At 44.5% G+C, this 15,917-nt stretch overlaps 1 protein-coding gene across 3 annotated transcripts in view; it reads right to left on the reverse strand.

Moving 5' to 3' along the window:
* Nucleotides 1–10,244: 10,244 nt before the first annotated feature.
* The window catches only part of SFMBT2 (Scm like with four mbt domains 2), a 115,486-nt gene continuing 109,813 nt past the window's right edge, over nt 10,245–15,917 (reverse strand). For all 3 annotated transcript variants that reach the window (XM_068958406.1, XM_068958486.1, XM_068958569.1), the window contains 4 exons: nt 14,505–14,677; nt 12,395–12,643; nt 12,101–12,229; nt 10,245–10,523 (listed from right to left, as the gene is read on the reverse strand). In XM_068958406.1, coding sequence (XP_068814507.1) covers nt 10,383–10,523; nt 12,101–12,229; nt 12,395–12,643; nt 14,505–14,677 — 692 coding nt within the window. In that variant the 3' untranslated portion in view covers nt 10,245–10,382. The remainder of the gene's footprint in view (nt 10,524–12,100; nt 12,230–12,394; nt 12,644–14,504; nt 14,678–15,917) is intronic.

Raw genomic sequence — 15,917 nt, forward strand, 5'->3', positions numbered from 1 at the left:
CAGAAGACAGTACGAATTGCCTCGGCAGGGAATAGCTCCTGTGCACTCTCTGCACCTCTCATGCATCCAGCTGATACACCCGGAAAGATCCAGTGAGCTCTCAAGAACATGAGCATCTTCCAGGTCTGAATGGGCAGGAAACCTCAGACTAAGCACAGAGAGCAGTTGCCCTGGGCTTATCAGTGCTATGCTGATCAACCAGACAATTTGACGGTAACGGGTGGCTCCTCTGTGGGTAACGTCAGCAAGGGGACAGGAGCGAGGTCCGTTGTACGTGACAGAGCGATCTGCACCTAAAACGATGGCCCTTTAATGTGTGGTCTAAAATAGTCCCAGCAATACAAAGCTTTAATTCAAATGACGACTTGTTCAGAGACACAAGCACGACGAGGGCAGCATTGGGTATTGCAGGGAAGTTGCCTGTAGTACTGCCGTTGTTGTAACGTCCAGCTCTTACGTCCTGCCTCCCCAAATAAGGACTCAGGATGGAAATTATGATCATAGTTGCCTACTTGAAATTTAATCTTAACAGTGAATTTTCTGGTTTTACTTTTATAAGTTGCTTCATTAACCACTAGTCTTACTAAGCTTTGCAGACGGAGACCATTCAGTGGCAGTAATCAGCTCAATGGCTTTATCTGGGAATATCACACTTCACTGCCTAAACGCCATCACGTATTTTTATCTGCTCTGGAGCCGCTGGGGAATCTCTGTCACTGGAAGTTTTAGTTTGACACCCATTTGGAGGCCAAGTTAGACAAATGCCACATAGGACTAAGATTGCTCTACTTGGTCTGACCTTGAGGAGGGGAAACAGACTAGCTGACACCTCAAGGTGTCTCGCAGCACTATTTTTTTGTGATTTTTCAGATTCCATGACCTATTAGAAAAGACAGTGCAATTACAACTCTGGCTGAGATGCCGCTATAAAATCAGCTTATGGTAACTGAGTACAGGCACTGTTGCAAGAGGTGTATCATCCTTACATAAATATTGTAGGAGTAGAGAGACTTTGAAAATAATCACTTCATTCCACTGAAAGCCATGAATCTTGGAATTAAAAAAAAAAGCAACAGCAACAGTAACAGCAGCAGCAGTTGCAGCAACGACATGGCTATTACTAACAATCATTGCCTTGAATGCCTTTCCGCAAACCCTAGGAATGAAACAGGATTACCTATTCTTTTTTGTTTGTTCTGTACCAACGCAGAAAAGAAAGAGGGTCTTTTCCTCACAGACCTGAAAATCCAACTTAACTTTAAAGTAGTTTTTTTTAATATAGTAGGCAACAGCTGTTCACTACCCACTGCTGGACTTAACTCACCACATCAGTGCTTGACTGTATCCACAAATCAGATGAGATATCCAGAGATCTTTCCCAAATTAACTGTGAATGAAAAACTGCAACACTAAAAATGGAGGCCAGTTTTCAAAATCTTGGCCTGTGATGTCAGAAGCAAGGCCGGTAGATTCTCCTCGCCCCTTTCTGCCCCCAATCCAAGGAAACCGTATATGGCAATTATATTTCAAGAACTGGTCATTAATGTCAAGGAACTCAGCTGGAGCATCTTACCAGTGTTTTACTAAAATCACTTTGCATTATACTCTTCAAAAATTAGCTCTTTGCACAGCTCTGAGCATGTCTTCCCAGAGCTGTGGCAGAAATCTAAAACTCAGTGTCTGACCTTCGCATTACTTTAAATGACTATGTAATAAGCTGCAGGGAGATACATGGATTTATTTTCACCTCTGGATTCTTAAGAATATCATAAAACATTCAAGCTTCTGCTCTTTTAGTTTTATGCCACTATCAGACTTCGCTCAGAATTATTTCCTTGTATAAATCCTTCCCATTCCATACATCATCTTTCAGTCGTGACATCTGTGGTCTAGCCGGTCATATGTCAAAACACATCACCATCCATTGGCCTGATGCTTTACTTTTAAGGCTGTTTGGTGAGGTCAGGGCCATGACGATCTGCAGTGCTGTCCTTACCGATGCATGGGCTGTGATTGCAGCATCATGAAGCATTGCACAGAAGGAGATCCAGCCCAAGACTTGGTTAACATTGCAAAAATACCTTACTGATCGTTTTATAAATCACCCTAAAGCCACCTACTTACCCAGGGTTGTATTTTCGTCAGATAAAGAATGGCTGATCTTGCTAAGCTAAGAGAAATGGTGGAACTTACACTCTTCAGCATAGCCTGTACCTCCGGAAAAAATGTTATCTGAAACATGTTTTCATACAATACAGTTTTCTTTTGCCATGCATGTCAGGATCTCTACAGTCCTTGTTTTTGACCCAGTGAATAGCTAATTTCCCCCACCGCAGGGTTGCTCCCCCATGGAGCAGCTTTCAATGATTCCCACGTAGCTTGTGAAGTCGTGTTTCTTGCGTCTCTACTTCACGTGCTGTGGCTCCGCTGTAAGTCTTGTCCTGCCAGTTGCTCTCTCATTACATCCTTCCTTGCCTATTGCTCATTACATTACCTTCATTCCCTTCTTTCACTCTTCTTGTCACTCTCCTATGACGCCCTCAGATAAAAACTGCTCTTCAGTGTCACACCTCTACTCGGACGGAGCCTGCACTGCCTGGAAGTCATGCTGTTGTGTTTGCATGATGCTGTGAAGGATATAATGGGAGCCTATGTCCCATCCATGTAGCCTGGCTCCTGGACCAGATTGGCCTTTCTCAGTATTCACCTCTATGAGGTGTCCACGTGCTCTAGATGCCCTCTAAAGGCATTGAAAAAAAAGCACCTTCCCAGGGCGATTCAACTCGGCCAACCTAAATCTGGCTGCAGGTGCTTATCTCTAGTGACCAAAAAGGAAGCCTCCAAATAGAGGGGCCTCCAGTAAGTGTCTCATACTGAAAGAGGCAAACGCAGACTGTAGTACCCTGGAAGGTGCATGGAGTCATGCAGGACAGAGTTAAGTTTGCAGCAGCAGTGAAGTCACCTGATGGCTTTCTCACCTTCCCTCCTCAAGGAAGAAGCAAATACATTAAAGCACGATCCGTACTGCCCAGTCAAACAAAAAAAAAAACTACCCTGGAGAGAGACGTCATTTATTATCACTTTATTAACAATGTGGCTTACAATTGCTTCAAGTAAAAAGGGGATTTATTTCATTTTGAATAAAAATTAAAATATAACTCTGAATATAGATTTTCATTTATTTACATGAAAACATATATACAGAATAGAATCTTACAGCAAACTAACAACATGCCCTTTGCCCTGTGAACTTTAAAAAGTAAAAACACCAGCATTGATTTATTTATATGTATATATATATATGCACATATATATATACACACACACATATATATTTGTAACACACCAAAGGGATTACGTACACAAAGTCTGAATCAAATCCCCAGTACAAATTGGAATGCAAAACAATTCAAAGGTTTCCAATGTACATCACCACGAACGGTCCATAACTGCTGGTTGTTGAGCGAATTTCTAATATTCTGTAGGAGAGCGGAGGGTATGAGAGTTCATCTTGTTCTACCCTGGCTCATGAAAAGACTCACTTCCCTTCAAAGCCTCTACTTGAGATCTTTCACCTTTATTGAACCATGCTGCAGTGAGTAGCTGGCTATACTTGATATCCCTGCCTATATGCATGCAAGCGTCATGTTACCATTCCCCAGGCAAGCATTTTCTAGCAAGCAGGTCCCTGAAGGTGAAAGCTGTTGGACTAACTGCACGTGTTGGCACATCCTGAGCAGGTTCTGTCGAATGGGAATCGGGAAATACAGGGTGTGCAGTTACGAACAGATCTAACGGCCACAATTTCCGGTGAGAATCGAGCAGTAACGTGCAGGTGGGGTGACTTGGGAGCGATAATTTTTGCCCTGTCACATCACAACACACAGCAGTGCGTGCTGCTGACCGCACAATCTGAACTCAGGGCTAGGGCACCTATTTCTACGGGAGGGAGCTCAAGTTTCAGCCCCTGACTTTTCTTATGAAGGTCCGAAAGGTGCAAGAGAAGGTTCCTTAATGCTTAAACCCAGGAAATGCACAGGAGATAGATACCAGGAAGAAAGAATAATCTTATCTACTACTCCCTATGCAGTCAAAGAGCCCAGAGCTGTCTGCGCCAAATACTTCCATCTCCACAAGGGAAAGAAAAATACGAACTTGCCAGCACTCATACACGAGAGTCGTAGCTCTGAGTGTATTGCCAGCTTCTTTCTTTCCTCTCACCAGGCCTCTGCTGGGGCTTAAAGCATCTTTACTACGAACAAGACTCAGAGAAGTCTTCAGGAATGATGCTGATGGGCTACAGCTGTGCTTCCCTCCCATGGGAGGTCCTTCTCCACAAAGGCATCTCCAACCCACAACATCAAACCCTCGTCTTCTCTGAAACCATCCCTCCCCTCTCCCACATCCTTGACAGGCATCAAGGCTGGAAATATCTATGGCTAAGTGGCCACACGACAATTGTCCTGCTGTACTCCTTCGACAAGTCATTCTGCAGAGAGATCTCCTCATCTCACCTACCCTATCTGTCAACGCACGCTCCCGTCCTCATAAGTAGCACGATGCTGGATCTAAATGCTAAAAGTTGTGCCACAGGCCACCGCAGAGGTTGTAGTTTTAAATTAGGAACTTAAGATCTTTTTTTGAGGTCACAATTCACATTAAAGACTAAAACATGACAAAGGGCATAAGAATTCAAACCTATGACCCACGCTGTTTCTGGGCAATTCACATTCATCTTCTACTGCAAGAGAATTCCAGTAAATCACTGCAAACCCACTCCTCTCCTGCGGGACAGCTGACATTTAAAGGACTACTGGGCTGTAAAACTCTGATCTTTGATGTCTGGCTCAAACTCTAAATGTGGCCATTAAGATCATTCGCACCTGTTGCTGCAGTATTGTACCGAAGAATAAATGAGAATATTAAATGTTTCTGCTCCTTTGTTTGGAGTTCATGAGCACCTAAGGACACGAACCCTTTCTCATTAAGTCTGGCAGGTTTCAGTTGGATTTCTGCCCACTGGGAGAAGCAGGTTTTTAAACTTCATGTTAATTAACTGCACACTTTGGACTTCTAAGTGAAAGAACTCAGAGAAGACTTGGTCCCAAAGCCCACACACATCCATGAGGGCCCTTTCATTGACTTTGGTTACTTCTGGATCAAGTCCTGAGTAACAGGGATTCCCTAAATAGGGGGTCAGCTGATTTGATGAAGAGTATCAGCCAGGAAAAAATATACATGCACCCATATTTTGAAAGGGTTTTTACATACATATATTGTATAAAACTTTTTCAAAACTCACAGGATTTACAGGGGGTCATTTGTTGAGTGTATCTGAATTAAAAAATCTATAGCTGCAAGAAAAAAAGAATGATATAAAATCCTAGTGGTTAAGACATGTTGTTGATTACAGAAAATATTCCTGCAGAGGGGAATCAGCTTTGTAATTCCAAGCAAATGGAAAATACAGAGTGACACACCTTAGCACCAAAATGGAGCCCTTGAGATTATATTTATCCATATGTAATAAAGCTGGTTTTAATGGTGCTCTGTTACAGCATGTTCTTTTTTCTTTTTTTGGCACTTGAATATTTAACCAGGAGAAACAGTCTGAGCTGCATCATTCTCCAAACATGCTGCACCACAAAAACAGAGAGCATTTGAAATGCCCTGATGGCACTGAGCTTCCAAGACTTTGTGATTGTACTACAGCTCCACCAAATTCAATCTGGTGCCCTGAAAAAAACAGGGCAGGCTTTTCAGGCGACCAAATATTGATTATGGTGGCTTGACTTTGTCTGGTTGGGCTTCAGAGAGCTGAGGTGGTGTTTGCTCCAGACTGCGTGACTTCTGACCACAAAAGTTTGCAGGTTAAAGCCAAGGAATGGTGACTTTCCAGCTTAAGGCAAACTAGCTGTTTACCCACAGTGACCTCTTCACGGGTTTTATGTGTCTAATTTACTAAGAAGCCTTTGTAAATCCCAGGCATCCAAACACCTCTGGCAATGTGGGTCAGGCCATCTCAGCTAGGACATGCATCTACTAGATGCTTCACTGAGGACAGGCTGTGTAACCATTTGCCCCGATTTCAGTGGGTGCTGAGGGTACACAGCATTTCTAAAAGAGGTTCTCTGCACTCTACAGGAGCAAACTCTCAAAGGCTATTGCATATGGTTAACAAGGTGGAGCTGCAGAACCGGAAATCCTTCTCAGAGCTGGGAGGCCATCATGGTTCTGAGAAGTAGAAACAGTCAGGAGTTCAGCCATCCTGCAGCTGAGAAAAAACAGGGAGTGTGGATGGGAGCTGCGCGTTTTCAAGCAGGAAAGGGAAGAGCTCTGAACCCCAAAAGAGCATTTCTCTTCAAGGTGGGAGAGGAGCATCAATGACAACAGGAAGAAAGGACAACCAGGAGGGAAGGATGGACATTTGCCATAAGTTAATGCATTATTCTGATTTCAGAAACTAGTGCTTTGAGCAGTCTGGGAGCTGGCTGGATTCTGCCCAAGGTAAGTGCTGAGGGGGTCTGGGAAGGCTGCAGGGACCTGCCCACAGACCTCTTCAACCAGGCTGAGCGCAGGCTCAAAAGAAGCCACTGCAGCTGGAGACGGGCAAGTAGCAGTGCATGATACGCTCAACCCTTTCCTTGTGCTCCAGAGCAAAAAGCTTCAGAGATGCCCATCCTTGGTCTTATGCCTAAAGAGATGCCAACAGCAGACGCTTGCACACCTTTTTTAGGGGGAGCAAAGTGGTCTGTGTGAATGTGCTGAAGCTCAATGTCCAGCACCCCAAACGCAACTGGAGGACTGCTCCTCAGCCGTTGGTAATGGTCTCAGATAATCATACGTTTAGCACTTCAGAGTAGTGGCTTTTTGCAGCTGGTAATAAAATAAACTTCAGCCCTGGGTGCAAAATTCAGAAAAAGTGGCATAAGACGTAATGTCATCAATATCAGTGGCGTATCTATGCAATTGCATCAGCTCTGAATTTAACCCATGGGTTAAATTCTGTGCTGGACCAGAAAATCTTCCAGTGGTTCATACTTCTACTTAGCAAAGTAAAATGATATTTTACCCTACCAAGATGTGGTTTCAAATGTCACTTTTGAGGCACATTACTCTAAAGCCTTGCTTATTTTCCAGAAGTGAAGTGAACTGCAGGCAAGAGTTAGTAGTCTTCTCTGATCTCTGCTCAAGCTTTAAGTAACAATATGAGCACACTGTTCAATTAAACCGTGCACAATCCATTCTCCATTTGCTTAAGAAACTGTAAAGACCTTCAGCTCCAGCTTCTCTGGAAGGCAATCAGTGCATGAGACAACATCAGTCCAATCCCCTTTTTCTCCCAATCCTACAGATTGAAGAAAATAATAAAGCATTTGCCACCCAGCTGGTACAAGGTAATTTTAGGATAAAGATTTCAGCTCATCATCTTCTCTACAAGGAACAAAGAGAGATACATGACAGGACACTGAAGAACAGTAAATTGAAAGATGAATGATGAGGAGAGAGAAACCCGAGGAAATAAAACAGCCGGTGCAAGCTAAAATTAAACTCTTTGTTGTTGTTGTTAATACGTGGGGTTTGAATATGACTTAACTTCCCTGAACAATCAGTAGAGACTCCCATATGCTGGGCTCCACACTCCACCCATCCCCTGTTTGGCCAACATAAGGGATGGTTATTCTCACAGTCTGCAGCTGTCTGCTCCCTGACCGTGCTTCCATAAGTAGTTAGCTGCCATAGGAATATCTACAGTTACAAGATTAACGGAAAAAGCACTGAAGTTCTTGCAATACGTTCCAGGAAGCATCAAATGTCTCTGTCAAATTTCAGTGGCCAAAAACCCCAAGGAACATCAAAGCAGTGGAAGGAGGCTCAGAAGAAGGTGAACTTGGTAAGTAAAGGATCAGTGCTGAGGTAAGTAAAGGATCAGTGCTGAGATGCTCGAAAAGGCAAATTCCCTTCCTTGAAATGTCCTCGCACTCTGGTTTTCCTGATAGCAGTCTTGTGGGAGTTATCTCCTGCTGGCAGATGTTATGCCAGTCTTGGAAGGGACTGGGCTGAAGCACGGAGGTGTTGAGAGAAGCATCCTTATTTTACTCAGCTGTACTCTCTTTTTACCAGGCACAATCCTTTTGTCTTCAGAGACTAAACAAGGAGCAACTTTTTAGGCACCCTAAAAGGAATCCAAGCAGTTATCAAACCAAGTGCATGGACACAGTCCACTGCTACTGTTCAGTAGGCAATCCAGTCTAAAACTCAGTTTTTGAATGTCTGCACCACCACAAACCTCTTTAATCCTGGCTTTCGGAGAAACGAAAGAAACCCCTTTAGCACAGCGGTGACTACGTCTTTTCCTTTCCTTTGATTTAAACTTCAACACCAAGATCTTCCATACAAGAAAACAGCTGAGCCCAGACCCAGTCCTGCTGATCTCCCACTTGAGAAAATTTCCAGTGAGGTTTGCAGGAGTTGGCAGGATCTGGCCCAGCCTGCAGCAGTACTGCCCATCAAATTCCTCAGTGGCAAATCAGGAAACAGATCATAAAGTCTCCAGTGATGCATGGCATATGGAGTCAATACTTCTTGCCTAACATGCTCTAGGGCAGATTCGGATGCAGTCCAGGATTTTATTTATTTCTGAGGCTTTCCAACTTTAATCCAAAGAATTTAAGGAGGAAGCTGATAAAGGAAAAAGCACCAGCTCTAGCCTGCTGTTGGTCAGTAGGTTTTTTTGAGCACACTCAGTCAGCAGGATTATCTGATCCAAGTTTGCGGTCACCAGATGGCAACTATTCAAGGTGTGGTTATCTGGCCATAGGCGCTGCCATTCAGATTTAGGGCTAGAAGTGACGTTTCTTTTGGAAGAGGTCTTCACTGGGTGGGCTTTGGCATCACCCAGCATTGTAACAGGGCTGTGTAAAACTTCCAGGACAAATATAAAACCCAAGCTGAGTTCCTCGAGGCCGGGGAACGGAGGCCTGTGTATAACTTCAGAAAAAAAGTCTGCTGAAGCCAGTGGTTTCCTATGAAATCCGGCTAAACCTCAACAAGAACCATCCAGTTTGCTTTCTGAGAGAGGGATTCACTTGCACCTTAAAGGCAGAGCAAATTCAAGCTTGGTCCCAGTTTGGTTCTTGCTTTGGGGAAAATTTCACACCGATGAGTTGCCACCGACCTTTGCTGAGTTGCAGCAAATTCAGGCTCAACAGGTGTTTGGAGGGAGAGAAGGAAGGGTCATGCAGCCCTGCAAGGTAGGCGGAAACACCGAGCCTGTTTAAAGCAAGTCCCAGTTTAACCGTCCAGGGTGGCACAAAGCACTGGGACAAGCTGGGAGCTTTATATACACTGGAGACAGCAGGTGTGTTGGGCTGGATCCTCAGCTGGTGTAAAACCCCATGGGGTACACAGGTGGAAAACGATGATGCTTTTTATTCCCACTTAACACCAGATTCATGAAGATGGAAGCAGCTCCACAGTCTCATCATTAAATCTGAATAGCCTGGTTTTTGCTCCCCCCGTGGGGTTCAAAGTCAGGCCTGCAAAGTGACTTGAATTTAACTGGACGGGCTTGAGTATAAAAGATTTCATGCACGTCCCTTTACAAGAATGAAGCACTGTACAGATCCGACCACCGAGACAATCGGCGTATTGTACTCAGCTACGCGGGCTCGGGAAGTGTTACTGTGCATTAGGTCTTGTTGCGCCCTTGTCAGCCCGCTGCAGCTTTGTCTGATACCATACAGAGAGCCTGGCTTGGGTCCTCCTTTATAAATCCTTCAGGAACAGCAAATAGCATACGACTGGTATAACAGTTTTTCCTTCTGTGAGACCGGAGAGAAAAAAAAAAGCCCACTGATCACTAAGATCAAATTTGCAGTAAACCCCGGCTAATGTTAAAAATGGTCACTTACATTTCAATATGAAAGAAGAGCATCAGCAGAGTTGGCCGAAAGGATAGCTCATGTCCAGAAATCGACCTAGACAAATCATCATCAGCCAGAAATGTCTGACCGTTCTCCTCGGGAATGTGTCTGCCACTGGTAGCAAAAGTTGTTTGGCCTTGTTTTAAAAAACGACAATCCATCTGATCCATACTGGCCTTAAAACCACAGCGTTAACAGGTTAGTGAGGCTCGCAAGGAGAGATGCCGGCAATCTTTCAGTGTGCTTTACAAGTACAGAAAAATTAATTCACTTTCTTGCTAGTTTTCTCTTCTTTTCTTTCTTTTTTTTTTTTTTTTTACAAGTTATTTCCCAGTGCTTCCGATTCTATGTGTTTTCAGAAAAGAAAGGGGAAAAAGAAAAGAACCTCGAAGAAGTTGCAACGTTAAAAAAAGAGAGAGAATGAAAAGGAGAACAGACAGAAACGGAGAAGTGCAGTCAGTTGGCGTATTGTGCATAGAAAGCAACTTTTACTCGCTCGATCTGGTGACACAGTTTGATGGCCGGCCCAAGCTTCAGCTCCATGCACTCTTGCACCGTGGGGAGTGTCAGCAGCAGAAGGGCTTGGCCATCGATGTCCTGGGGAAGGGAAAAACAGTGATACAGGCTTTGCTCATGGACTCTGGAGGGGAGAAAGCAGAACCAGGGGTGGAGAGGTGAGGAGGGAAGCCTGCCCCCAAAATCAGGTGCTTTGCCTGTGAAATAGTCCTCTGCCCTTTTCTTAATCCACGCTCCCGCTTTGATGCTGCCCAACTCTTCCCTCTGGGATGCCTGAGGCCTTTTCAGAAGTTGTCTAGCATGTCTCCTTAGGCTCCTATCTCTTCCCTAATTCGGGAAAAGCCTCCCAGGCTCTGAAATGCTGGATCAACTTCTACACGAACTCCATAGGCAGATCTCCACAGAGATCTGATCAGTCCCATTTTATGGCTGAGGAACTGAGGCAAGGGGAATGCTGCAGAGATCATGTCCAGGCCCTCAGACCGATTTATGTTCCAGACTCCTTGAACCAGCACTCCATACAAAAGCCATTTTATGACAGATTTCTGCTGGCTTCACGAACCTCCTCTTAATTAAGAGCTCAAGTCCTTTTTATTCCTTAATGGACTGAGGAGCAGACCAATTGCTTTTTACACCTTAGGGAGGATCAGAGCCTAAGCACAGAAAAAATAATTTAACTCACAGGCAACACAAAAACTCTCCAAGATAGCCCTGATAAGGTAGCCTTAGGCACACGGAGACCTTGGACACCTTAAGCACTGCTTTGATCAGGGCTGTCCGTTGCTTGGGTTCTTTCTATATTGAAGCTGGATGGCCCATTGCACCAGGAGCGTCTTTATAAATAGCAAGGAAAAGCTCCAGTCATCTGCATTCGCTTAAAGTTCCCATAAAACTCTCTGGCAAAGGAAAGACGAGTTTGGCTTTCAAGCCCTGGCAGTACTCCAGGCTGATTAACAAATGGTGGGAGCACGCTGCGGCACGGCGATTACAGCATCTTGCTACAAGAGTGTTTCAGCCTTGCTCTAAGTTTGCTCTTCAGTTTTCCCACACGAAGCCAGCTATGCCCGGGAATGGGCTTGTTCACAAAGACGAATCAGAAATAGTTCAATGTGCAGCCGGCTACATCACTCTGCTGAGTGCCATCAGCTGCAGCATAATTGACCGTTCTTGCTTTAAGGGTCTCAGAGAACGATCCTTCTAACTACGAATTTCCTAGAACTGCCCCTTTGCTTTCAAATTAATCAGCAGCAACTGTTACTCATTAGCCAAGGAATGGCTGCTTTTATATAAATTTTACATTTCCATGCTAACTTGTACCAAACAACAACTGCCTCTGGGTACATCGAGATGCCAGGTGCCGTCTTTGACACCAGGATGGTCTTGCGGGACCTTGGCATGGTCAAGAAAGGTCTAAACCTCCTTCTTTTCACAACAACTCAGAGGGGTTTCTGCTATCTCTGAGGATCTGGCAAGGCTCTGGCTCTAATTTCCAAGGGTTTCCATGCTTTCTCAAAATTTGTGCTGTAGCTTGGCCCGAGGGGATATGAAATCTGGCCATAATCTCTCTGCTAAAGCCCTAGACCCGGCTGTCCTGCCCTTTTCTGACACATGAATAAGCACCACTGATATGAACAGAAGAGTTATATGAAGACCTCTACCTGCTCCTGAAATATCTTGGCGAGGGGTGCGCAGTCAGTCAGTTTAATAAACCTCACGACATCAGTGACGGTCCACTCCAATGGATTACTGTCCAGGATGAGCTTTTCGTCCTCTTCTTGCTTAATTTCCTACAAAAGCCAAAAGCTCTCATAAAGAACACTACGCAGCGCTGAGAACTACGCAGCCACAGAGCAGGGATGCCGTCCTCAGACGAGGAACGCTTGACACCGCAGGTCAATTTAGAGAAAACACTGCCGTTAATTAGGAGTGAAAGAGCCTGCTGCCATACTCACTTCCTTGACTTGAGGGCACTTCTCTCCCTCGTTGTACGAGAGAGGCTGGGTTTTCCGGCTCCTCCGAGCCCTCTCCGTGGGAGGAGGTCGGTCCGACTCGGCGCTGCTCCGCAACGTGACGGCGCGCCGTGGCCGGGTAGAGGGGACCTCGGCAGAGGAGGTGTCCGTCTGGTCATCACGGAGCTCGGAGCTGGTTTCCTCGCTTCCCGTCTCATCCTCCATCACGTCCGGCTCGTCATCTTCGCTTTCCTGCACAAAGATCGTCAGAGAAACGGCATCCGGACTCAGAGATTAATACAACGGCAAATCGAAAGGTACCAGGCCAAATTGTACACCCATGCCCATGACAGTCTATGGTAACATTTATTTTAAGTGAATTATCTCATTTTTACTACAGTGCAAAGTAGATTAGCCCCCAGTTTACATTTGTTACAAAATGTAAAAGTAAAAATACAGTTAATAAATCCTTTTTTTGTTTTCAATAAAAGGTCAACGGCAATAACTCGTCTGGCATGAAATGTTTCTCCCTTGCACCTGCATCTCAAACCTCGTAGCACTGCAGATGTGCGTGACAATGGGAAATGGAAACTACTAAAAGGATAAAATGAAACTCGGCTTGTTCAAGATGAAAGAAAACCAGAAACACGCTTGATTTTAAACCTCCAGCTTGCTTCAAATTATCATGCGTGTCAATGGCATTAAAAGGAAGTGCAACTTCCTTTCAAAACGCAACTTTTGGCGCCTTTCAAAAATATCGAGATGTGCTACTGTATAGAAGTGATTGCCTAGCTGGCGTTTCTGTAAATTCCAGGACGTAGGATTTCACACAATTTCCCTGCTTACAGCTCAACACCTGACTGCTTGAAGGCACGGCACAAATTTCCACGTAAAATAGATTATAACCAGAATCTTGTGATTTCCGTCACAAAGAGCTTGCAAACATACACTGGCCTACGGAAACTGTATGCTGAACTTCATACATGCAAATTGCTCCAACAGCTTCAATAGATTAGCTCTGACAAAAGTGTGAGCATGTGTCTAAAGCCTATGAATAGGCCTTAAGCGAAAGAACAACTTTGGACCAAGTTAGTTAAATTGGTCAAAAAAGCTATCTGATGGTAGATTTTGGTTTAAAATGGGTTTGTTTCAGTTTGAACTCCTTTGAAATAGGTTTAGCCTAAGGAAATGAAACTGAAGTATGCCTAAGAGAGGACCGATTCATGAAAGTGCAAGCAATCAAGTGAGTGGCTTAAAAAGTCACCCCGCTCCAGCTGAAGTGGAGGGAATTTAGTCAAATCTATTTTATTTCACACTGCACAAAGCAGCAATTGCTGGTGCTCAGCCGAGGAAAGGAAAACACATGTGAACTTGGTCATTACAATCTTATGAAAACCACCCAGGAAGGATCCACGCAGAAGTGATTTAACCAAGTCTGCTCCAGTTTGCACCTGGATACGAATCATTGCTGAGGCTGGGATCCCATCACGCCACACAAAGTCTTGGCAAGACTGAAGCCTCGCATCTGGGACACAAATCCTTTACTTGAATTCTAAAGCTTCCAGCGCTGCTGTTGTTTGGCTTTATGAACCAAAAATGTTACAAATAGTTATTGAAAAATTAAGAGCCCTGGAAACCCTGATGACCCAAGGGTTATCATGTGTAGTAGTATAATACTCAGAGATCTTAGACATGGATCTCAGACCTCCTCCAAGGTATTAGATGCTGCACAACACTGAAAACAGGCTTCTCTGTCTGGCTATAGACATATGAGGAAGCAAAAGTAAATAAAGATATAATGTCAGATAGCACATAAGTGGTGATCACAATGAACGCTTAATCACTACCAAGTGTTTTGCAGGCTCTAAACCCAGGGTGTAACGAAGGTGGAACTCATGAGCATGACCTGTACTTGCTAATTCAGGAACGAGCAAGGGTTAGCCCCCAAAGCCTCCCACAAAAAAAACCCATGATCTTAGAAAAACAGGGTGCTAAGGAGAGATTCAAAAAGGAAGAGTGAAGTGTTGTGGTTTGCTGAGAACTGTCTCAAAAGGGAGATGCAGATGGGGAAAAAAAAGCACCAAGGGCCTTTTGCTCATTTATCAGCGTGTACCTCTGCCGAGCCTGCCACATTCAAATCGACGGCTGACGTCCTCCTTTTCTTCTGCACAAAGATGGATTTCCGCCTTTTCCTGCGTCTGGCTGGCTTGACATGTCCACTTTTCATGTTGTTATTTTCCCCAATTGGTGGCTTAATGATTTTTTTCCTCTTCCCATAATAATAAGCTGCAGAAATGAAAGCAAAACACCCATTAAAAACTCTGACCATCAAGAGAAGGAAATTTTGGCTTGCTTTTTGCTACTGATTACCTATTGCATTCTAGCTGCACTTTTACAAGGAACTTTGAAATATCTTAATTCAGAAAAAATGTCCAGTGTAAATACAGGATGTCATCTTGGACTAGTGCAGAGTGTTAGAGCTCTTATGTATACACATTTATTGGTGATGAGTGAGGAGTTCTGAATTTAACCCTACCATGTGTACTTAGGCAAAGCTTCCTCTGAGCTGCACAGGAATTTGGAGCGAGAGAGGTCTACATGTTTCAGATCTGATCTGCTGCACTGCAGCATGAGTTAAGAGTCTCAGACACATTTTCAGTTGCTGATGGCTTCAGAACAGGGTGGAGAGGGCAGGCTATTCCGAATTATGTATGTTTGTTCAGTGCATGAAGGACTCGATTTTTATTACACACAAATATTTCTTGACCCATGCTGAAATAACATTCAGTGCACAGGAGATGAGAGCCCTCTGGCCTTATGTTAGGGGACCGGTTCAGCTGCCATTTGACATACTCTGCAGCATCCTCTGGGGCTGGCAGATACTGCAGGAGGTTTAGGGTACACCTTCACAAGGTAGAGCATGCTGGGACATCTAAAATGGCCTTCAGCACCCACGCGTAGGCAACTGAACCGAGCCTTTCATTAATACAATCAATGGAGCTTAGGACATGATTCATCTGACCAAATGCAGGCATCAGCTTTGGAATGAGACAATCACAGCCTGCGCTCCCCTGGCTGTACATCCTCTAGCTCTCCATTCAACGCAGATGGAGTCTAGGAGACTGGCTCAGGTGAAGGCCCCTAGACAAACCCGCCTTTGGCCATCTGAATCTGCCCCTGGGCCCATTTCTCTTCTTGCCCTAGCATCAAACAGGAATAACTTCTCTTAAATCAATCAGCTGCTTGGTTTCTTGCAACCTGTGTGAGAGAAGAACAGCATCTACTTCCACTTCTGTGACCTGTTTGAGAGCTAATCTATCTAACATCAATAACAAAGAGTGTTTCTGAATAGGTAGGGATATGTTTAAATATTAAACTCCCTGGCTACATAGAGGTCAATGCCAGACTCCTTCCCAGCAGCCTTGTCACTGGGACACTGGCATGTGCTGGTGCATACGATGGAAACTCTTCACTAAGTAGGAGGAGAGGATTCACCTCACTTAATGAAGGTGTCTGAGATGCAGTT

The sequence above is a fragment of the Struthio camelus genome, chromosome 1 (genome assembly GCF_040807025.1).
Source record: "Struthio camelus isolate bStrCam1 chromosome 1, bStrCam1.hap1, whole genome shotgun sequence".
In the NCBI taxonomy this organism is placed as follows: Eukaryota; Metazoa; Chordata; class Aves; order Struthioniformes; family Struthionidae; genus Struthio; species Struthio camelus.